Below are 25000 nucleotides of genomic sequence, written 5' to 3' on the forward strand. Positions count from 1 at the left end.
GATGATGTAAAGGTATGTCTTGGCATTTAAATATAACAGTTGTTACTTAACATATTGTTGCTAAAGCTGAAGCAGGCTGTCTAAATGTTTACTTTATATTTTAAGTGTTGAATTTTCTGTATTTGTTTAGAATAATTATTAACAATGTTTTACGTCATATACGTTTCTGTAAATACTTGAAAATGAAAACACATGTTACAATATACAAAACAAAACATAAGGAGTATCAAAGCAATGTTCAAGAAAATTGAAAGCTGCCTCTAAATCTTGGATTCCTCAACATAGCCACCCTTTGCCTTAATAACAGCCTCAAAAACACGAGGCATTCGATTAACAAGTTTCAGCAGGAAATCACCCGACATGTCTTCCCAGCTCTTCTGCAGCAGTTCCCAGGAGGTAGGACACTTGTGGGTAGCTTTGCTTTGACTCTTCTGTCCAGTTCGTCCCATACAAGTTTTATGGGATAGAGGTCTGGAGACTGGGCAGGCCAGGTCATTAGATTGAGTTGTCCTGCACTATCCTTCTTCGCCAGATAGTTCTTGCACAACTTTGAGGTGTGTTTCGGGTCATTATCTTGCTGAAGAATGAAGGACTGCCCAACTAGCCGTAATCCTGATGGAATGGCATGCCTCTGAAGTATGCTATGATAGCCATGCTGGTTGAGCTTGCCATGGACTTGGTAAAGATCACCAACTCTGTCACCAGCAAAGCAACCCCAGACCATGACACTGCCTCCTCCATGCTTGACAGTGGGAACCACACATGCAGAACTCATGTGCTCACCCTCTCTGTGTCTTATAAATACTCGGCGGTTGGACCCAAATATTTCAAATTTTGACTTATGGGTCCATAAGACCGACTTCCACTCCTCAAACGTCCAGTTTCTGTGTTTTTTGGCCCAGGCAAGTCTCTTCCTCTTATTCTGCACTCTTAGTGGTTTCTTTGCAGCAATTCTTCCAGTTAGGCCAGCTTCACGCAATCTCCTCTGAACAGTTGATGTTGAAACATCTGTACTTCTAGTAGCATTTAGCTGAGCTTGTATTTCAGGGGCAGTTAATCGCCGGTTTCACAGACTTGTGACTCGAATGAACTTGTTCTCTGATTCTGAGGTCACCCTTGGCCTGCCTGACCTTGTTCGGTCCTCATGAGTGCCAGTTTCTTCAAATCGTTTGATGGTCTTGGCCAAAGCAGTTACAGACACTTGCAAATTTCTTGCGATTTGTCTCAGAGATTGACCTTCATTTCTTAAAGTTTTTTCTTTGCTTAACTGAGCATATTTTGCCATTTTATGTTCCCTTACATTCAGGAATGACAAACGTGTGCCTATGCTACCTATATTTATAGTAATCAGGGACCCTCACCTGTTAACCATAATTGGTGACAAAAAGTTAATTAGGTAACATGCTAGTTAACTCAGAGAGAACATCTAACAAAGACACTTTTATACTTAGGCTAGTGTTCTAACACCGTGCTATACACATTTCAGACTTCTAACCGCCTTGGGCTTCAGACTGAAATCCCCTTGCTTTGGGTGACCATTTCATTGAAAATGACAAGATTTACATTTTCATTTAAAAATTAAATTTTTGAATGCAATTCACTTATGATTATCAGCTTATATAAGTACACGTATCATATAATGAAATATTAAGTGCTTATAGACAAGTTTATAGATTTAAAAGCATAGATAATCTCAAAAAACCTGGTTTGAAGCAGGTGTACTGAAACTGTAGACTGAATGTGTGTATGTGTGTATATATATATATATATATATATATATATATATATATATATATATATATATATATATATATATATATATATGTATATATATGTGTGTGTGTGTGTGTGTGTGTGTGTGTGTGTGTGTGTGTATTGGTTATTTTAAATACTCTATCCTGATTGGTCAAAACAGGTCACACGGGAGTGTTGATATTACAGCATATCACCATGGGTCGGCACCTTTTTTCAAAAACGGGGAAATCACTGGCAGATATCCATACACTAGTATTTAAAAACAAAAACGGCAGACATTTTGGAATTTATCGCAGTAAACATGACCGATGATTTATGTAAATGTTGAACTTTTGGGAAACTGAAGTGTACATGAGATATTGAATGAATCTGAACTGGACACCAATGATTAATTAAAGTAGTGAAAAAAAGCAAAAGTAAGTCTTCAAATAAATTCAAAACTCGCCATTCTGATCGCTGTGTTCCTTCTCCCTGAACTATGGTGTTTCCCTATCCCATTTTGAAAATAAAGAGTTTAAAAAATATCTCTTAAACTTTCAGCTTTTCACAAAAGATTTGGGTCCCTCTTAAAGGTGACTTTGGGGTTAAAAGATGTTTTGTTGCCATTCTTCGGTCTGCCTGCCTGCTGCCACCGAACCCACCCCCTGTGCAGGTGTGTGATCTGATGCTGAACATTTATAAATTCATCTCGACAGTTCCTGCCGTACCTTTTAAATGTGTCCAGGTACGATGGTATCATGCCTTCTGCTGTGCCCTGCATTGTTTTAAATGGTTTCTTAACACTGGCCCAGTAGTTCTCCACGTTACCAAGCTGTAAATTGCAGTCAGTTTGATAATTAACCGGGTATTCCATGCACATAACATCTTTCTCACCACTGTGAAGCTGTAGCACAAATCTGGTATGTTCAATTCAACATCTGAAATTATTATTTAATTAATGCATTTTTGTGTTTTTTATATGCTTTAAGGGACTATTTTTTTCTTTTAATAACAATTACTTTTTTGTTAATTAAAACTTGTTTTTATGTTTTTTTTAATTTATTTGTAATGTTGGTTGATCCATTTTATAAGCGCAGTAAGGCACTTCTGGGTGTGGGATATACTCTAATATCCACAAGTCCCGGGCGGTTAAAGCCACTCAGCTTCGCCTCGTGACTTATAACGCACCCTGAGCACGCGGATATTAGAGTATATCCCACATCCTGTCGTGCCATATTGCTTACATTTTTTTTCTCATTAATAGATAAGATCTGTAGCTACATGTTCTGGTTTGTTAATTGATTTTCAAAACACAATTCTCAGTGTGTATAACATGCATGCTTTTTATTTATTTTTCTAAGCAAAGTGCATGTCCTGTAATGGTGTGTATTTACTGCCCGGTTCATTGCTTCTTTCTCTGCCCTGTCAGGTGTTGCGGAGGAGCCTGGAGGTGAGTGTGAGCCTCAGGAGGAGCAGCAGGGACTCGACAGGCAAGGAGTCGGACGAGTTTGAAGAGGATTCAGTGGAGGAGCAGATAGAGGTGGCCGAGAGCACTGAGAGTCTGCAGGACCTCCAGCCGCACTCCAAGGAAACTTCACGAGTAAACCGGGGCAAAAGTCAAAAAGATCAAAAAAGGCAACAATGTGCCTTAGAACCGGGAGATCTCATAGTCCTAGACTTTGGACCTTTACCTAAAAGTAAGTTTTTGTGTATGCATGTCAGTGTGTTCTATTGTTCTTAAGAAGCTGTCGATATCACAGTTAATTATGATGATGTTCTGCCATGCAGCGGATCAACATTGTTTTTCTTTCTGCTTTTACAGGTACTAAGCAAGAGCGATTGCTTACAGCAAAAAGAAAAGACAACATTGAGACTTATATTCCCACCAAACCCATGATGGTGAAAAGTAATTTATCTGACAGACCACCCTCCTCCTCCTCTTCCTACAGAGATCTCTCTAGTAAGTGACTGCAAAGCTGATAGTTTTGGGTTGCAGTATTTGGGGGTGCTAACAGATTTCAAGTTGGAGGGATTGAAAGTGTATCTTGTCACTTCCCCAGTTGGTTGTTCTACTAAGAGAGGCTTGTTTGTGCTTCAAATTCACCAGTTTAGTTAAAGCTAAAGGACAAGTTGTTTTTGAAAGGTTTTAACAACCTTAATGTTTTTTTTTCTAGGGCCTGGAAGTCGTGTAGAGAGGCCTCTGTCGGCCGCTAGGAGACCCCCGTTTGAGGAAAAGGACCCAGAGGAGTCTGTCTCTGCTGTCCTTGAGGCAGTGCAGAGGGAGAATAAACCCATTCAGAAAGAGACGAGGCCCATGCCAACAGAAAAAGCAGTTGATCGAAAACTGGTAAGTGTTGCAGGCAGGGAGGGCTAGGGAGAGGTGGGGTTCAGCCAAACATTTTTCCTAAGGGATAAGATCTTTTATGAAAGGAAAAGATTGGTAATGTGATCAAATGAGCTTTGGAACGGGTGTGTTAGCAGGAGACCTGTTGCCAAGCATGGTATTAAGGTATCTTTTACCACTGACCTAAAGAGAATTTATTTTTTCCCCCCATTCTGCAGCTGATGTCATCCTCTGCTCTGGCGATAAACGGATCAATTCCCTCTACTTCTGCAGAGACAGTGGGAGAAAGTGAAGTAACCAAGGCCATGGAGAGAATCAGATTGCTGGAACTAAGGTATCTAACATATGAGAGATAACTGAGATAAAACAGATGTTTTAAACTAACATCCCCATTTTATTTATCATGTGTATGTTAAAATGTGGCCAATACCCAAGATCTGTACATGTGTTACTACTGATTATTTTACATACAGTGCCTGTGCTGCTTCAGCACAAAATTCTTTCTAAAAGTCCAAAATCTGAGGATTCGGTATCAACATAAACTTCTATGTGACTTTAGGATTATGTTACAGTAACAAAGACTTTAACCTGGTTCTTTAAAAGTGAAAGAAAATGCTGACATACCTGGGTTGGGCTGAGCTAGGTTCCCAGTAGAATGGAATATTCTAACCTTGCAGGGTGTCCTGCATTAGTACATTTTTAGAGCTTGCTTTGTGTTCTCTTTGCAGTCAGCAGAAAAAGCTTTTAAAGGCACTAGAAAGAATTGAGGTTGATTCCTGTCTGGATAAAAAAAGTATTGACACAACAGAGGTAAGTGTGTTTATTTTGTATTGTGGCAGGGCTGTGTGAGAGTGTATATGTATGTATATGTATATGTATATGTATATGTATATGTATATATATATATATATATATATATATATATAATATATATATATATATATATATATATATATATATACACATACACACACAAAATGGTATTGACCATGTATCTAAAACATGACAACAAAGTCTAGTATTCAGTATTACCCAAAATATCTACACTGACAAATAATTTGGGGTAAGTAAAGTAAAATATGTCACCTGTCATTTTATTATTATAATGCACTCTGCTTGGTGTTCTTACATGTCTAAACAGGGAGCATGACAAGATGTAATTCAAAACTAGGTTTCTGAAGTAAATCCACTTTTGTGTTCTTAGCTGACTTTTCTACAGCAGTTTTTACAATGTAACACACTACGACATGCACTCACATACCCAGTGTCTGGAAAGGTAAACCGCTTCAGTCTCAAGTGCCGTTTGTCTCCATGTCTCCTTGCTTCTAAAGTCCATCCCTAGGCTAATTGAGACTGGCGATGAAAGCTTGTTTTGTTCTCCTGGCAGAAAGCGCAGGCTCAGAAAGGGGCCGAGGTGACAGGCTCAGTCTATGTGACACTGGAGATATTGTCCAACTGGGGGGACTGCAGCAGAGTAGGCCTGACTGAGGTGCAGTTCTTCAGCTTGAAAAACCACAAGCTTTACGTGTCTATACATGATGTTGATATCAGAAATGCAGATTACTCCGGAGATCTAGGTGCACTAATAAATGGAAAAACTAAAGTAAGTAAATAAATCTGTAACTTCTCAGCCACTGATCTAAATACGTTGTAACTGTATATTTGAAATTCCAGTTGTGCACTGATTTTGGTGTATAAGGACTGTGAAATGCTTATGGTAATGATTTATATTATGAGTTATTGTCATGTTTGTTGCACTTTAACCTCTAATTCATTTGCTTTGTTTTCTATCCAATGAGCTGTTTACAAATCAAGCAAGCATTTGCATACACAATTTTACTTAATTGAGATTTGATATATATATATATATATATATATATATATATATATATATATATATATATATATATATATATATCTATGTATGTATTATGTCATCTCTTTTGATTTATGTTTGTTTTTAATCACTTACCCACTGCTGTATATGTTGTTTTCCTGGCTGGCACAGACCACAAAGGCACGCCAGATGTGGACATGCTCCTTCCACTCGCCAGTCCAGCTGTATTTCATTATTCGCAATCCAGAGCGCTCGCAGGATTTAGGCATTTCCAAGATCAAAATATGGAACTACAACAGGAGCCTCAATGTGAGCAGCACATTTCTTTATATTGTCTACTGTGCATTGAAAGTAGTAAAACGCTATGTCGAGATTATATATATATATATATATATATTCTTTTAACAAACAAGAAAGTACATGGTTAGGCTATAGGCTCATTCTACAGAGCCCTGCTCAATGTGGTTGGAATTGACCTAATGGCCTTGTATCCTATTGCCAATCCACTCAGCCCTCTTATTCCTTGGCTACTAGGCAGCTGCATTTGCAACACTGAAACTCATTGGTTCATACCACTGTGAATTGGACTGCTGCCCCGCGTGACCATATTCAAACATGACTGTTTCCACAGAGATGACTTTCCTGTCTAGGTTCTTCTAGTAATCCATTATAGACTTTTGACTTGTAATAGGCATTTCCCAACTGACTGCAGATGTAATTAGTAACTTTACAAATGTTTACTGTTTAGTAAAAGAAAGAAACAAGTGTGATCTGTTGATTCAAGCTGCCTCACACAGCCCAGACTGTGTCAGGCATGTGGTTCATTGTACAGGAGAAAAAAGTTAATTGCAAATGGAAAACGCAAGCAGAAATGTTAGTGCAGAGGTAATTTTGTAATTACAGTCATGAGGCGGACTCCACGACTCAGGATATTTTCAACTGAAAAAAAATGTAGAATCCTTTTTATGAGACTGTGTTAAATGGCATAATTAAAACACAGAGGAGGATCTTGCATTTAAAAACCTTAGTTGTAATGGAGACAAGAGTCTGATGTTATAAACTGTACCACTTAAAGTGATTTCTGTGACTGAGGCAGGCAGAATGTGGAACAGAAGGGGATTTACCGTTGGATTAGAGATAGATGACCTGAGCTTTATCCTCCTGTGCTTTCTACACATAGCACACCAAAACACAACGTGATGCTGCTGTGTTTTTGAAATATACATTAAAACAGCAGAAATGCATTGGAAATGTTTCTTTTAAAAGTTTTCCAACCTCTTTAACAGTTGTCTTGCTTGATGACAAGGTATGTAATATAGTTATTGGTTATGTATGCTTTCGGTATGAAAATGAATTGTATTTAAATAGTGCAGTCTGTTGCAGTTACAGTTTTGATCCAATGTATTTTTAAGTGGGCACTTAGATGGTGCTCATGCATTAATATTAGGTACATGTGTGAATTTATATGAGAGGTTCTTAAACACTTCAGATCTAAGGAGCGGTAAATACTCAACAGGCTTTTGAAAACCAAGGTATGGGTCTCAAGTCTATATAGTGTCTATGAATTCAAGGTACAAAAAAAATCAGTCTGTTTAAAAGAAATGTAAATCTAATTTTAAATGTTATCATTTTTTTTAAATTAGGATTTGGATATTGGAGCCAGACATGTTAGAGTTTACCTCGATAGTATTCTGATGTTCGATGGGGAGCTGGAGAAAGGCTGTGGAAACCAGGTGTTTGACTACAGCACTACTATTGACCTCAGCCCCACAAAACAGGTGGCTCTATCCAGTCCTGTTTCAAGAGGCAGCTCTGATAACAGCAAAAACTGGAGTAGCAGGTGTCCGAGCCGGGAATGTGCTTCAGTCAGCTGTAGCTTCTCTATGGATGAGGGTGAAAGAGAAAAAATTCTCAAGGGGAAGAGTGATAGTGGTGGCCTAATGGAAGACCTTAAAATGACTTTAGCTTCTGCTGCTAAACTGGAGCGACAGACACAGAGTGACTATTTTGAAACCAACCAAGATTCACATTTGGACGATGAGTTAACGATGAAACAACAGCTGGAAAAATCAACAGGGAAAAAAATAGTGGAGTCAACGTTTTCCAGGACACCATCATGGTTACAACCGATAAACAAGGACAGCCAGGAAGGGACAGAGTACGGCAAAGAGAGACCTCCTTGGCTTTCCAAAGACCAGAATGAAGACTTCAAACGAACTTCAGTTTGTGAGCTGCCGGAACTGTCCAGCAATCCAGTAAAAACTCGTAAGGGCACCGTGTCCAACACTGAAAGGAATCTGGATGGAGATCCGAGTCTCCTTACAGCAGATGACAGAAACGGCTCACTGGATTTAGATTTTTTTGGTAAGGCTGCAGAGAAGGACTGCTACACCACATCACTGCTGGAAGACTTTTTTCAGAAACCTGATCGACCCCTTAGTGGCAGGAGAAGCGCAATGAGAAACTTGATGCAACAGGAGTTACTCAATACCAATGGAACACAAGGTCTTCCTAGAATCGGTATGTACCATATTTCAAAGAGGTTGAAGGTTGAAGTAGTGGCTTGCATGGTTTACTAAATCATGTGTTGCACCAGTTAATCTTACACACACACACACTCCTGAATCAGGAGACGGCATCGGTCTCTGTCTGTTTGGCTCTGTCACAGGACAACCATTACCAGCATGAAGGTTGTCTGAGACTCAAGCAGCCCTGTTTCACAAAGGCTTTCTTCGTATTGAGCAGTTCCTGTTACTGTTGAACAGCATGCCATCTAACTGAAACATGAATACAGCCTCAGACAGGATTTCTATTTAGCAAATCAGATTATTCTGCTTCACTGGCTGTCTGCCAGGTTGGCTGTAGCATTGAAATAGTTTATTTTTCCTTTTGTACCAGGACTGCAATTGATTCACCAGGATTGCTGGTGAATTTAATTTTCATTTCTAGAAAAAGGTTTTTCAGTGAATTATTTTCTGTTGGGTTAAGGTACTGGGTTAATAGTTTACATGACACATTACATAGGTACTCAGTGTTATAAAGTACTGTAGTCGTTTTAAGACCCTGTGGTATTTTTGGACAGTGCTCTAGTCCTTGAGTATATGCCAATAAATAAATTGCTTTATGAATGTTTTTTTCCCAGATGACCAAAGTCAAAGGCAACGCACCTCCCGAGCCAAGTGGCGCAGTGAGCAGGATGACTTATTGCTGGAGTCCTGGAATTCGCTGTTGAAGTTCAACCAGTCCCAGCGTGGGCGCATCTCCAACATGGACTTCGAGGGGGACATATTCGACGAGTTCCGGCAGCAGCGGACCGGCCGACCAGAGGCATCGGTTCCAGGAGTTCCCAGACCCCAGAGGCAGGCACTGCTGCAGGACGAACTGGAGGAGGACCCCCTTAGCGAGGCTGACAAGGACGACGAATTTGAAATCCCTGTACTGCCCCGTGGCCAGCATTTGGTCATCAACATCCTATCCACCTGGGGGGATCGGCACTATGTTGGGATGAATGGGATGGAAATTTTCAGCTCCACTGGAGAGCCCATTCAAGTAGCCCGTATCCGAGCAGATCCACCTGATATTAACATCCTGCCCGCCTACGGTCGAGACCCCAGAGTGGTGAGCAATCTGATTGACAGTGTAAATATGACACAGGATGACATGCATCTCTGGCTGGCCCCTTTTACTCCAGGGAGAACACACGTCATTTACATTGACTTTGAAACCCCCCACCAGGTAGCCATGATCCGGATCTGGAACTACAATAAGTCCCGTATACATTCCTTCCGTGGGGTCAGGGTGGTAGAGATGCTGTTGGATGGACAATGTATCTTTAAAGGTGAAATAGCAAAGGCTTCAGGGACACTGTCTGGAGGTAAACTATTTTTACTTTACTCTCGACATGGGATAATTTAGTTAAGGTGCATTGTGCATTATTGACTGTAGCTTTTTGTGTCTTAACAATTATTATTGATGCATGCAAATAGCTGTGAATGATATTGTGAAGTGGCTGCCTTTGTTTTTCTTTCTGCAGATCTGGAGCAGTTTGGGGACACTATACTGTTCACAACCGATGATGACATCTTAGAAGCCATGTCTCACTATGATAACACCTTCAATGGTGATTTGGACAGTTCCCAGGGGCTAGTTAATGAAGAGGAGTTAAACCGGCCCAGAACTGCGGACGGAGAGGGAGAGGAAAGACCTTTCACACAGGCTGGCTTCAGAGCAGAGGACCATCAGGTAAGGAATAGGTTGGGTTAATAGAAGAAGCTTAGAAATAGTATGTGGCATTGGGTGTTTTAAAGATAAAAAATCACATAGTCCTGATCTTAAAAATACCATAGCCTAGTTCCCGGAAAAAATTAATGGTCCTGCAATGTCTTGGAAACTTCTTTACTAGAGAGCATTGATATTTTGTGTTGATTAATTGAATAATAAATCCTTGCATGTTTCAATCTTTTTTGTTTCCGCTGCAGGAACATCATCCTACATCAAACCACTTGCCTGAAGTGTCCAATCAGGTGCCAGGAACATATACTGGAAAGTGTAAGTGTAACTTTTTAGATGATTCCCCTCTACAACAGCTATCAAAAAGTTTCAAGTCTGTTTCTGGCTTATAATTTTAAGACTGCACAAATGATGTCAGTTTGCAGTATAATCTTTTGGAAAGTATCATAGTAATAACTATTTTATATAGATTTTTTTTTGAATGGTTTGTTTTTGTTCAGGCCTTAAATTAAATTTGATTTCGACGTGGGGTGACTCACATTACGTGGGATTGACTGGGTTTGAGGTTGTTGGCAAGGACGGTCAGGCCCTTCCATTAAGCATGAACATTATGGACGCCTCTCCCCGGGATCTCAATGAACTGCCAGAGTACAATGAGGATTCCAGAACCTTAGACAAGTATGTTGTTGCACTAAGCGTAAAAAACATAAACAGTATTGTACTACTGACCTGTTTTTTACACTGTTTGAATGAATAATAATAAAAAATACTGCCCCAACTATTTGATATTTGATGTTTGTTTTAGTCATTTTAATTATTGAGGATTTTCAAAGTTTATAGTCATATTTCATGTTAAGGTTGTTATAAGAAAAGCAGGCAGACTACAGTCTGATTTGGTGTTGAATCTACAATCTGTTTGCTGTGCAGAGTTCTTCCAGTTGTTCAGGGCCGCATTTTGTCATTACAGACTGATAGACGGGTCCAATGTCACCATGGAAGATGAGCACATGTGGTTGATTCCTTTTACCCCTGGGAAAGATCACATTCTAACTGTGTCTTTTGAAAAGCCTGAGACTATAGCTGGGCTCCGCTTCTGGAACTACAACAAATCACCAGAAGATACTTACAGAGGGGTAAGCAAACGGCCCAGGATCTTTCTCAAGCCAGCTCATGGCTATGAGGCAAAGTATTGTTACATTAGGTTTAGGCCCTGCAAAATTCACGGTAGAATTAAAGTGACTGAACTAACCTGCAATTCAGTCCTATACCTCCAGATGACTGGGTAGCCAGTCCAACTAAACTGATCTAAAGAATAATTCAAGAATTGACATTAAATTCTGGATAGTTAGAAAATACCCCCTAGGTTACGAGGGACAATTTATGGCCATTCTACAAATCAATGTGTTTAAAGAAAAAGCAAACCTCAAGACTTGCTGTTTTAGAAAAAATTGATGCACCAACAAAATCAAAAAACATTTCTTTGAGAGATCACACGCATCATATCCACCTGGCGTCTCAACTCTCCCTGATTGCAACGCATGGTAAGGGGCTAGTGGATCTTATACAGTGGTTTGAAAGCCATAACGTTGGAGTTCATCAAAGGTATAATAAAGTTATAGAATTAATAAGTACACACTGAGCACAGCACAAGAGTGCACAGCACAGATACTAGTATCAACAGGCAATGTGTTAAAGCTTTCCACAAAGTTTATGAAAAATGAACAAGCTACTACAACCCTGATCACTGCAGAATAAAACCACGTTTTATTCAACCAGCTCACAAGTTCCTGACAGCAGTAAGGATTTTCAACCCACAACAAGTTTGTAGTTTGGATAAAGAAACCCTCCCGTTAGAGTGTATTCCAGGGTTTTATGCTTCCTGTAAATCAGAAATTGAAGGATATCGGCTATATGCAAAAGGAAATGTTAGTGGAATTTCTTTGACTGAATTTTGGGGAAATGCATAAAAACTATTTCCCAGTTTAGTACGAAAGGCTAAAAGATATTTGTCAGTTCAGTGGATGCTGAAAAAAGTGTTCTTCATATGGACACATTTTCACAGAGCAACGTCAATCCATGAAAGAAGAAAAGTTTAACCAACTGACGATGCTTGTAACAGCAAAATATAATGAGCAAGCGCTGAGAATTGATTTTTTTTTGTTTTTCATGCAAACACAAGTGAGACTTTTGAAAAACCTTTTTTTATGTTATATTCAAAAAACTTAACAAATAAACAAAGTTTAAAATGTAGAAAAAAACCCACACAGCTAACATATGTTACGGAATCTATCAAATGCCCAGATTCCAGTAAATTGTTATATTAACTATACTGTTCAGGGATCAGTGCCAGACACTGGAAATCCAAAATATCTCTTTGTGCCCAATGAGATCCAGTTGTCAAGGAAATTTAATTAATTTTTTTTAACAAATGATTTGCGTGAAAGTGTACTGGTAAATTAAAACTTAGAAATAATGTGTTTATACATATGAGTTCTTTGAAATAATATTGAAAAAAAAGTAATATTCTGAAATCCTATTATCCGTATTCACAGGGATCTGAAGCTTAAATAAATGTCTGTAGCCATCGACAGCGTTCTGTTTATTAATCTGCTGATACATACCTTGTAGTAATGAGATGAGCAATGCAGGTGGTTAAAGTAATACAGTGTTGTAATGGGATGATTGTTTTAATGATTGCTCATTATGTGGCTTACTATGGGGGCTATATTGACATCTTGTGGCTAGAGGACTATATTACAGGTTAAAAAAACAAGTCATGAAAAACACAGGTGGTAAACAGTTAGAAATGCTCTGTGACTCATGTCAAACAATATTTGAATTGACACTGTCTGAGAAATTAATGTGAACTGGGAGAAAATAAAGATGAAACTGAAAGATGAAAATGAATGAAGTATTTCCGTATATATTTATAGAAAGGCTACCTAAGGATATCAGTTTTATTGTCCTGTACTGAAAAAAAAAAAAAATCAGATATGATTTTGTGTATTTTATGCATAGGTATTTTAATGTGTGCTTTTTTGAGAAGAGTGAAGTCAGTTGATTGCCTCTGCATTATTCTGTGTTTTTCCAGCTGAAGTTAGTCCATGTTACTCTTGATGGGTTTTGCATCTCACCACCAGAGGGCTTCCTCATACGAAAAGGTCCTGGTAACTGCCATTTTGACTATGCCCAGGAGGTCTTGTTCATTGATTTCTTACAGCCGAGCAGTGGACTCAAAACCAAACAGCAGCTGAGGTAAACCATATAAACTGACTTAGTTGAGTATTGCATTTTCCTTTATGAGATACTTATATTTAATACAGTAGGCAGGGTGCAAGACTTTGCCTACATTGTTGGATCAATACAAACATATGCCACCCCACCCCCCTCCCAAAATTAAATTAAATCATTAGTATTTCATTTGAAGTTTGCAAAAGGTATATGCAGATTCAGCTCGTTACTGTAAGTGTTGATGACAGGAGCAACATTTTATTTATGATGGATGATCCACCCCTTATTTGAACTGGATCTTTTTTTTTTTTTTTTTGCAACAGGGGTAACTCAAAGAGTGTGGAACAGGCTAGCATGGACTATGAAGCCCCTCTGATGCCATGTGGCTGTATCCTTTCTTGGAAAAGGCAGTGCAACGTTGCTGACAGTTTATTAACTTGTTGCAGTTTGCAGATGGTCCAACTGGTTTTCAAAAGCATTCGGGAAAACTTTAGTGATGTAACAGTAGGGAAGAGAATATTAACATTTAAATTGAATTTATGTATGATTTTTAAATACCTTGCATGCCATGGAATTGTATTTATTTTTAAAGGCAAGTTAATTCCCCCCAAGCATTTCATTAACAAACATGAAACTACTGAGATTTTCAAGCACAGGTACCTATAGGGGTTTGTCCCAGCAAGTGTAAGGATACTTTGCCCAAGAGACAATTTTCAGTTCCTTAACTGTTGTTGGCAGTTATTTTCCAGCTGCAACTGCTGACAAGCTGGGCTGACCCGTACTACATTGGATTGAACGGCCTGGAGTTCTACAATGAACACAACGAGAAGATCACTCTCACAGAAAACAGTATCCTTTGGAAAGAAATCAATTTTGTAATTGACTTTACCTAAGTGAAGTTTCTCTTCAATAGTTTGAATAATTCTGGAAAGCAAAAAAAGTTGAAGTACCTTTAAGTCTCACAATCAGACATCGCTGCATATCCAGACAGTGTGAATGCATTGGACAGCGTCACAGGAGATGTGAGGACTCCAGACAAACTAATAGATGGAATAAACAATACCCAAGATGGAAGACACATGTGGTTGGCCCCAGTCGTGCCTGGTTTGGTACAAAGATGTTTTTTTTTCCTTCACCTGGTGCACCATTATTCTCCCATATACTGTACAAGATCTTTGCAAAATGTAAGAAGTAATAACCAAGTCTTTTATTTTCATGTAGGTGAATCGGGTGTATGTTATTTTCGATCAGCCAATGACTGTGTCAATGATAAAACTCTGGAACTATTCTAAAACCCCTCAAAGAGGAGTGAAAGAGTTTGGGGTAAGTAACTACTATTCAATATTTATTTACTTATAACTGTATGTGGCTAGTGTATTGGTAACCGCGGTGGACAATTCCAAAGCAGGAGAAGTAACAGTACTGAAAACGGATATTTTGTTTTCCCAGCTGCTGGTGGATGATCTGCTGGTATACAATGGAATTCTGGATGCAGTGAGCCATGTGTCCCGGGGAATACTGCCAACCTGCGACCCTGTTGTTCCATATCACACCATCCTGTTCACAGACGATGAGGCAATTGCTTTACGAGAGAAAAAAACTGTGATCAGGTACTAAACTAATGCATTCAACACAGTGGTCTCCCAGCCAGGTGGAAATAAAACACTCCTGTGTCATCTTTTACCATGTATACATTTAAAGCAATTAAATGGATAATACTTTAATGTTAGTGTACACCCCTGAGGTCTGTCTACATGTGCTCCTTTTCTTGAAAATAGTTATTTCTTTCTCTTCTCTAGCCCTCTATCGAGCAGGAATCAGGAAGAGTAAGTAGGAGCTGTCAACCCCAGACTGTTTAAAATGTTAACCCATATACCCTCAACCCCAGTGTTAACCCAGCCTCCTTTTTAAGGGAAACATTTTTATGTAGTTACAAATACCTTCCTGTGCCTCCCTCCTCCCCATAATCGATTTTCCTTTGCTTTCTGTTGTGTGTTTATTTACAGCCAGGTGCCAACCTGTGTATACATACTTGCGTTAACGTCAGGTTTTATTTGTAGGTCATTATTGGTATTTAGAGGTTAGTGTGTTTGGCTCTTTGCAGCAACTATGTTGAAGACCAAGATGTGAGGATGACCAATGAGAACCAAATCGTTCACCACAACAAGAACAAGCAAACTGCAGATCCAGGTTAGATCTTCCTACTCATTAGTAAATTACACTGGATAAAACCCTAGAAAATGAAAAAGATCTCTATGTACATATTATTACACAATGTTAGGGGAAAAGGGGAGAAAAAAAACATTTGAAAAAGTGCATATAAATTTTAAAAAGTATACATTTGAAAATATTCTGCAGTTAAGGCTTTATCATTAAACATTTTGGGATATTATCTTTTTTTTTTTTTTTTTTTTTTAATGTATTTTCTGGTATGACTAAAAAAATACATTTGGTTTTTTTTTTATTTTTTATTTTTTTAAACAAAGCTTTGCGACCAAAAACCTGCATGACAGACAGAGGGCAGCAGGGCAACAGAAGATACTAAAAACTATTTCAAACCACGTGTTCTTCAAAATGCAGATAAATAACATGTGGACAGAAAGCAAACCTGGACAATTTTCATCTAACCTGAGTGAGTGTGATGAGGGTGGAGGTGCCAGGCTGGGTCAGATGTTAAACTCAGTAACTGTAGGGTTTTTTGTCCATCTCAAGGAGAAGAGCTTTTTTGTACCTGTTGCAGCATATTTGTGTCACATTTAACTCTCCAGTGTCACCTGGAAAGAGCATTACTGTTGCATGCTTTTTACACCAGTAAAGAACATTACCATTCACTAAATACGAACATTTACCGTGCCTGTGCTGACATTTAAAAACACATTTGGTAGACACTGCTATTTGTTTGACACACAACACTTTATATGAAAGTCATAGTCTTAGCACAGTTTATTTTGAAAATGGACATGTACTTTAAAGAATAAAACACTGCTATTGTGTATACAATGTTCTTTTCTGCTCAGTGCTTTGGGATAAATTAAGGATTGCCCTTGGGAGTTTCCTGCTTCAAGGCCATTTTCTTGTATATATTTGGTGCAAAGATTATGTTCTATGTAAAGAGTTTTTTTTTTTTTTTTTTTTAAATCAGTAACGTCAAAATAAATGTATATTTAATGTAGGTTTACTTTTTATTAATAAAATGTTCTCCAGAAGAAATAACTGGATTTGCCTTTCATTTGTTTAATGGTCAAATTATTTGGCTTGGGGAGGCACGGACAGGTTTCAAATGTAGGACTAATATGAGCGGTGCAATGCAAGCTTTATATTGGTTGTTTGGGTCCATTATGTGTTTTTTCATTTAACTAATGCAGCGCTCAAACACAGACCAATTCATCTGGGAATAGTAGGGATTAAAAAAAATACTTTCAACCTGTTAGCCTGTTTCTTGCCTTCTTTTAAAAGGTATAATAAGGACCCTTTACCCAGCCTTGGTTAACAGGAGATTCTGGCCCTTACCTATTTAATGAATTATTTTCTGTAATGAAACACTAAAGCACCAAATAAAAAAAGACAAACTCTTATTTCCTGAAGGTTTATTGTTTGGACCCTTAAAGATTAAAAGGTGCCTTTTTTAAATTCATCACACATTTGTTACAAGAGCTTTGATAACTTCTTGGGAAGATCTGACCAACCCAACATTGTCTTGAAGAGGTGCCGCCTTGGGATGCGGATCTAGTGAATTGGTTTTAGATTTTTCCGGGGAATGTCCCATTCTCCCTTTGCTCATCCCACTTAGACAACTAGAAGACAGGAGACATGGAAGAAAACATCTAGTAATGAGCAGTAAATTGCAAGACAGAAAATACATTCTCTGCCCCACCCCACTGTGTTTTTATTATTTTATTTTCACAGAGCATAAAAAAACCAGAGGAGAGAAGAACAAACTGTAACAGCAAAAAAAACCCCCAAAAAACAGAAATTGACATTTTTTGTTTGATAGAAATCATGTTTGTGTTTGCTGATCTTGTTTTCTGTTTATCATTAAGGAACATAATATACACAAATAACCTACCCAGGATACGGGGCACAACGATTTATACACCCTCAGGTACCAATCACAAGGGGTAACATCCGTGCCTTTGGCAATCAGAGCCTTCTGGCAGCGATGAAAATCTAAAAATAAATAAACATATGATTATGGTTTATCAGAGTATGTACGGTTTTATTCCTGGACTGGAATGCACAGCACATCCCTATTGAAATTATTTCACTGTGAATCCAATCAACCAAGGACACACACAAACAGCTGCAACTCATTAAGGATTGAATGTGATTCAGATACAGTCTGCACACACAGTATATATATCTCATAACTCCAATAGCTCAGGGTTACAGTATATCTCTTTCACTTTTCATTTAATCTATTAACGTTTTGTATTACTGTTATTATAACAGGTTCGTAAACTGCTCTTGTAAATCTCATTTTGCTGGGTTTAAAGGAATCTCCTGTATGGCTCCCATGCCTACCCAGGTAGTTCTGCCAGCAGTTCCTGGTTTGGTTCTGGTTGGGGAACCTGGCGTCAAAGGGAGCCGTGCGGTAATTTTCCAGCTTCTCCTTCATATCCTGAGACATCTTTCACTGAAAGAAGAGAAGCTGCACTCATACAAGACAAATGCACCGTTACTGCACTACTGTGTTTATTGTAACTCTAAAAAAACAATTCTACTAGGACTACTAATAATAAGTGTACTCGCTGGTTTTTCCAGTTTCCCTCACTAGAATCCCAGTTCAACATAAAACATAATGAACACACGATTGTGTGTTTATTAACAGACTACGGCAGCATTTGCAGCAGCCACTAATGGATTTAAATTAGGTTTACCTGCAGGAAAATCAATGGCTCAATGTGATTATATTTACACAGTTGTTTATGCAACATTAGCGGCAAATCTACTAATGGAAATAATGCAATGGTTTGGTATACCCGGCACAATGTGCATACTTGCTTGTTATTTTTAACTGCATTTTAATAGCGTTAACAATATTTTCAGACTCGTCCAAGGAAACGGTGTGCTTTAAATCGTAGCCACTGGATCAGGTTTGCGATAGAGAATTCTAGAAATTGTCTGCGGCATTCTAAACTACATTATCTAAAAAAACAAACAAACAAACAAACAAACAAAGTTATTTTACCTTTTAATAGCGCTACACTAAACGACTTAAAACAAACAGGGAGGACCCAGCTAGTATGTACAATAAGTTTTTCTATATAATATTCTTTTGATGAACCGAGATGCTACATTATTGCTATTTCATACCCGCATAAGTTAATAACATTGCAAAGAAAATAAGCATACGCTTAGAATAACATCACACCTGAAACATCACACTTTATTTAAAAAACAAAAATAAAAAAAAATAACAGAAAAACAGGTTGCTTACTGCAGTACATGAAACAGATCGAACTACCTACCCAAAGGCAACAGATAAAACAAAGGCAAAATAAGTAGCAGAAATTAATATTTCAAGTAGGTAATGTTACCTCTTTATAATCCAATGCAGAGTTGATCACTGTGACTCTGATAATGTTTAATTGGCTTACTGCGTCGGTGACACCTCGCGCGGGTTTTATATTGATCGGAAAATTGAAGTCGTGCAAATCCAATACTAAAGTATGGCGGATGGAGGTGACCTTGGTCTATAAGGAAGCTCTATATATTTAAATCATAATTTAGTGGTACATACAGGTATTTTAATCCCTGCTATAATCGTTTTTGACACGACTTGATCCGTGTATATTATTATTTTATTTATTTCTTGTAAAAGTGTCCACGGATTATGCTTACTAATGCTTTTATGAAACCCGGAAAAGGAAGAAACAGTATATAGTATAGAGTTGGTTAATAAGTGTTTAGGACACGCTTGTGACGAAGAGTGGAGCGTGAAAAGAAGCCCAAATATAATACTTGCATCTGTCTAATGTTGTTTCAAAATTCTGTTTAGATTAATATTATTATTATTATTTTTTAAGGCATTGAACAAATAAAAACAAAAATCGCTCTTACAGTGCAAATGTTACTGCAAAACAAAATGCATTATTGTGGATGCAACAACGTTGCAGTATGTAAATTAACTTTTTAACAATCTCTTAGCACTGGTTGTTTCGAGAAACCGTGGACCAGCTGAACCCAGCCGACAACGACAGAATTCGACTGGCCTTAAACTTTTTTTTTACCCTGCTCAGTGTATAGAATATTTATTTCGTCGTGCATGACGGGCTATGTTCTTATTGGACAGCCTTACAGTTGCTTTTGCGTGCTGAAGTTCCCGTAACACTATCACAGTGGTATTATTATCCCCACAGTGAGACAATCGTTTACTGCAGATGCAATGCGCCAGAACTACCACTACGCCACTGAATTTTCAAGAGGTGCTTTTTAGAAACACAGTGACTGGGAATGCAATACATATCAGTGTCATGTGATCCGTTGATGTGCTTTCAAACCTACAAAAGTACACCCTCCACCCTCCCCTCCCCACTTGTAAGTGACTCTGCCGCTGATGCATAGTTCACACAACCTAGTCTCGTATCTTGTAAAGCGCTTTGTGGTGGTGGTCCACTATGACAGGCGCTATACAATAACAATAACAACAATAATAATAATAATAATAATAATAATAATAAACTTACCAACTGTAAACTGAATAAGCATACCTGTTACAAAAGCTTTAACTGGGAGTAAAAACATTTATTTCAAACAAGTGACATCATGAATTCTTCCAATTAAATAATAATATAAAAGGAATTCATACAAAGAGAGTACCAGTGTAATTCCAACCAAACAAAATCAAAGTCTAATCCACATGGTAATACTAGCATCCTAATAAAAGGCACAGCAGAGTTGAAAACAGTCCATATACCTGGCTGTACCACTCAGTCATGCCACCAGTAAAAGCAGGGCTGTAGCTGCGCTGCTCCAAATAATTAATGGACATTCACATATGGTTATAAAAACCATTCCCCAAATCCTGGACTGATTTAAAGCCCAGCATCACCCCTGTAGTAAGCTAATTTGCAAAGATCTAACATAACAGTCTATGCTGGTAAAAGGGGTCCCAACTGTCCACCCTCCTCAGGCCAATATTCTGTGCAAAGAGCTTTTAAATATATTACAGTATATAGTATTTAAACAAACTAACTATCCACAAAGCTTTTATTTTCATAACTATTGCACTGAAAGCAACATATTAAAAAAATACTGGCTGTGGGGACAGTATGGTGTTACCCCAAAGTAACCCTAAACTTACAGGGGGTCGAAGGAATAATTCTTAAAGATCGAAACTGAAATTCACATTTTTTGCAAATTACACGCCCTTACAGATCTGACCCATTGCCAGTCGTGTAACCAACCCAGAAACCACTGTTCTGATTTGCGGGTCAAACCTGTGCTATACTGTACCTATTGGATGTAAAGACACCAGGAAAATGTATATTTAGTTATAATATTCAGTTATCCAAATCATTTGATATCAAATTGACAAAAAAAAAAAAAAAAAAAAAACTGGAGGAACTTCAAAAGCAACATAGAATTTGTTGCTTTTGAAGTTCAGAATGTAACTACAGAATTAATCTCCAAATATTGAAGGAAAAAAAAAAAAAAGGACATTGTAATGCATCTTATTTTTGCCCAATGCATTTTTGTATTTCACAGCTGTGTATAATGGAAATCTTTACATGTAAAGCTTGGTTCGTAATGCTTCATGTTATAGTATTCCTAGATTTTGTCCACTGTGTCAAACTATGTGGCCTTGAGTTGACCGATTTATGCTCTACAATTAAAACTGCAAACACAGTGTCTAATACAGGTTACTAACAGCACTCTTTTAAAGAAAGAACCTGAAACTCCATGAATAGTGTTAGAAAGAACCCACACCCTGTAGACTTAAAAAAAAAAAAAAAAAAAAAAAAAGGAATTTAAAAGTGTAAAAGCAGTAGGATACATCCGATTTTTTTTTACTATTCCCCCATTTTGATTAAACTCATATCTGGTGGCTACAATGAAGGTAATTTGCTTAACTATTCAAAAAAAAAAAAAAAAAAAAAAAAAAAAAAAAAAGGATTTTCAATTACGAAGTCTCCAATATTCAGAAACAGAAGAGCTAATATAATTGCTGTATAGCTACAGTGTAAAGAACCCCAAACAATAAATAAATAAATAACTCATAATTGATAGTGTGATATAGGCAAGCATGCCCTGGTCTATGTTTCAACTGTGTTCTTCTTAATCAATAAATTCAACTACTTGATCACCTGACCAGGAGTCCTATAGTAGTCTATTAACCCTGGAGTGGAGTTGCCTAGCCCTGACATATGCTAATTTAGCATTCCTATATTGAAAGGTTTATGACACAAATTTAAAAAAAAACAAGAACACACAACACTGCAGTCTTCTTCCAAAACCTTCCATGTGAGAATGCACTCGTCCACATCGGGACATAAAAAGACGCTGAGCGTTTCAGGTTTGTGCCGTTCGTGTGAGAGTGGAAGGCAGCCTCAGTCTCAATGTGTGTGCAGTGCTCTAGGCGCTGCTGCTGTACCGCAGCCTGAAGAAGCGGTCCCTGATCTCCTGGTCGCTAAGCCCCTCCTCCTGGCTCAGCCGCACCACCCTGCTGCCAGCGACATCCTCCTTCAGCTTGCGCTTGGCGAGTGACACGCTGCCCATCTCCGACCGCTCTGTGGGGCCGGTCAGCAGCACATAGCCAGCATGCCTGCTCTTCTCAAAGAGGACCGCTGCAAGACAACGGCACAGGGATAGCGATCGCACATTACAAATCATTCACGCACTCCCTGAGGATCTTAACAGCCGTCCTTTAAATCGACTTATTCAACCACACACTAATGTTTTACACATTTTTACAGATAGAAATTTACTCCAAAGCCTCACATGCACTGTAAGATCTTTATAACCTTGGTACACACATTTCAATGATCTCAGTGGTGGTGCACTCACCTTTGAAAGCTGCTATGCTCTCAGTGCTGTTGTTCAGCTCCAAAAGGATTTTGGGAAAGGAAGGATGAAGCAGGTACAAATAATGCTGCTGATTCAATGATACCTAAACAGAAGGGGAAAAAAATTCACTTGTCCTGAACTCAGTGCTGGTTTAAAAACCTACAGACCCAGAAGGCACTGATCTTAGGTTGGTAACGCCTGCAAAACCCAAGTCACGTCAGAGTTGACTTAGAAAGAATCTGACTGCAGATTGATGGCATCTGATCATTTGCTGCCATTAAATAATGAGTGGGATACAGTAGGTGATCTACTGAAGATTGCCTTCTTTCAAACTACATGCCGTTCGCTACGTAGAATACATTCTTCATTCAGTTAAACTAAGCATGTGCAGCTGGTCTCCCCAGGCCTCAGGGATCTCGTACTCACAGTGGTGTTTGTCTCACCAGGGATCTCCCCCCAGAAGAGGAAGGCAGACCTGTAGTCTGTAGTGTTCAATGTAGAAGGCTTTGGTCTTGTTGAGCTGGACAGCATCTCCACCTCCCACAACATCGCTCCAGAGCTGCCATCCAGAATCACCACCTGCCACAAACCACAGGAAATCAGCGTATTCTCTCACTCGAAAATTTAAATCGGTCCTGGCACAGAACTGGAAAGACTCGCACCTTTTTTGTACCGTTTCCAATTTCATCTTCAATCACAACATCTGGGACACCGTCCTTATTGAAGTTCCCAAAAACGGGTTCGCTAAATACAAAAGAAAACAGAAATACCATTTTTAAAAAGTACGTGAAAAAACAGTGTTAGCAGCTTTAGCACATGCAATTAACTAATTTAGGTCCTTCTTGGAATAAAGACCCAGGCTGAAATGGATGATTAGAGTTCTACACCACCGATCTAGAGTTTACTGCCTTCTCCCCTGGGATTGGAATTGGACCAGCAGCCCAGTGTTAAAGGAACCTCACAGCTGGTTGCTAACACAGTGCCAGTCCCTGGCTGTGTCCCCACCTGGTAACCTTGGTGATGTTGACCCTCCACAGGGAGCGCAAGCTCTCTCCGTCTATCAGCTCCACCCACTGCCCAGTCACTAGCAGCAGCTTCTCTGCACTCTTCCCCTGGATCCCCACTTTCAACAGGTGCTGAACAGAGCCCGAACTGCAACAAAAGAAAATACAACAAATTGTACACTACTGTTTTAGAGAATAAAAATAGCAACAACAAAACATCCAAAGAAAGGTAGGATTGTAACAAATAAACCAGCCTCTTACATACAATAATTTTTTTTTTTTCTCCCCATTTGTCCCAGCTGATTTCCCTACCAGCCTGGGTGGGTGGCAATGGGAACTGACAGCAGGGCACCTCTTACTTGTAAATGGGCACATTTCCAGAGGTGCTGTTGGTCATTTCCTCCCACTTGGGATCCTGCTGCAGTTTAATGTTACTCCCGGGCGTTTTGATTGCCATGGCAACGATATTCTTCAGAGCATATCCATAAACAGCGGAGTCTACCACAAACAGAAAGCCAAAGGAGAATATAGTTATAGTTAAGGATAGGATAGGATATAGTTAAGGATACAGGATACAGAAACAGGTTCAGTGTACAGTGGTTTGCAGATATATTTTACATGAATCTTGAAGAAATACATCTGTAAAAAAAAAAAAAAAAAATATATCTCTTTTGCAACAATTGTGAAGATCCTTACCTTTTTTAAACAGAATATAGTAAGACCCACTGGCAGTGACATGAATGACATGGCCCATCACATCACTGAGACCAGGGTCTGCATCAATACCAATCTGCCGGCCAGTTTTTCCTGAAACAATAACCACCTTTGTCTGATGGCAAAAAGTTATTATTAATAGGGGTTACCAATAACTATGGTTAGAGTTTTCTAATAATACTGTTTAGTATTAATTGTACTGATAACATTGGCTCAGCAAGCAGCTCAAGTTAAACTTAGTAAACAGAAACACACAGCCAGAGGGGCATGAAGCCATAACACATGCAGGCCAAATATGTAGAGCACTATCCTGGGTTCCACCAAGATCAGCCATGATAGGCAAGTAACCTCCTAATACAAATGATAACTCAGATTGATAACTCTGAGGGCAAAAGTCCCTAGCTTAGCATTTCAGACATTCTGTAATACTTTAAGGCAATGACCCCTGGGTCTGTTTATACTCATATTGTTTCAACAGGCACACTCTGAAATGTAAGCAAATCTCTCTACAGTGTCTCTCTCCAAGTCCCAAAGCACTGATACAGGATTGCCGTACCTCATCTCCACTGGCCCCAATCAGAGCCACATCCCCTACTTCATCCCCGTCCAGGTCTGGGACCGTCAGAGCAGGCTGCTTCAGCCCCAGTGTATTGTTGATTTGCCACAAAGTTTGCCCTAAAAAAGAATTTTAATTTTAAAGAATTACCAAAATAGTAACAGCAGGATCTGTTATAGACAGCTAAACAAAAAATCGGTTTATGAAAATCATCTGCAGCTCTATGCTGCATGAATGCCTATACCCCTCCATGCATACGTCTGACTGCAGTCCTTCTGGCCCAGCTGTGGCAAGGTCTGTTTCACTGCATGCTTCATGTACGTACCGTTCCGGGAATCAATGGC

The 25000-nt window shown here is 38.8% G+C and overlaps 3 protein-coding genes across 4 annotated transcripts; 1 reads left to right on the forward strand and 2 right to left on the reverse strand.

The window, feature by feature from the left end:
• Positions 1-16856, forward strand: LOC121301209 (katanin-interacting protein-like; the record flags this gene model as incomplete). The annotated part of the gene is made up of 23 exons (XM_041230353.1): positions 1-12; positions 3164-3431; positions 3557-3694; positions 3909-4081; positions 4297-4412; positions 4807-4888; positions 5466-5681; positions 6087-6224; positions 7559-8435; positions 9058-9789; positions 9949-10157; positions 10394-10463; positions 10646-10823; positions 11113-11278; positions 13237-13400; positions 13700-13764; positions 14115-14225; positions 14346-14485; positions 14598-14699; positions 14826-14986; positions 15176-15202; positions 15481-15566; positions 15863-16856. Coding segments are annotated over 23 exons (4290 nt in total), but the record flags the coding sequence as incomplete, so codon positions are not given.
• A 92-nt stretch (positions 16857-16948) lies between these two features.
• On the reverse strand, positions 16949-19557 carry LOC121301367 (cytochrome c oxidase subunit 6B1-like). 2 transcript variants are annotated; one of them, XM_041230700.1, is made up of 4 exons: positions 18914-19557; positions 17898-18024; positions 17443-17543; positions 16949-17170 (listed from the first exon to the last, which is right to left on the reverse strand). In XM_041230700.1, exons 2-4 carry the CDS (start codon positions 18001-18003, stop codon positions 17117-17119), a joined length of 261 nt encoding a protein of 86 aa, XP_041086634.1. In that variant the 5' UTR covers positions 18004-18024; positions 18914-19557; the 3' UTR covers positions 16949-17116. The 2 variants fall into 2 exon arrangements, with proteins under 2 accessions (XP_041086634.1, XP_041086635.1); XM_041230701.1 differs by having other exon boundaries at positions 17898-18009; positions 18914-19554.
• A 1920-nt stretch (positions 19558-21477) lies between these two features.
• On the reverse strand, positions 21478-24994 carry LOC121301368 (protein FAM234A-like). Its single transcript, XM_041230702.1, has 9 exons — positions 24982-24994; positions 24657-24775; positions 24083-24215; positions 23746-23884; positions 23388-23534; positions 23045-23126; positions 22809-22961; positions 22383-22485; positions 21478-22162 (listed from the first exon to the last, which is right to left on the reverse strand). The coding sequence occupies exons 3-9, from the start codon at positions 24138-24140 to the stop codon at positions 21951-21953; spliced, it is 894 nt and encodes a 297-aa protein (XP_041086636.1). The 5' UTR covers positions 24141-24215; positions 24657-24775; positions 24982-24994; the 3' UTR covers positions 21478-21950.
• Between the last annotated feature and the right edge of the window lie 6 nt (positions 24995-25000).

The sequence above is a fragment of the Polyodon spathula genome, chromosome 27 (assembly GCF_017654505.1).
Source record: "Polyodon spathula isolate WHYD16114869_AA chromosome 27, ASM1765450v1, whole genome shotgun sequence".
NCBI lineage: Eukaryota > Metazoa > Chordata > Actinopteri > Acipenseriformes > Polyodontidae > Polyodon > Polyodon spathula.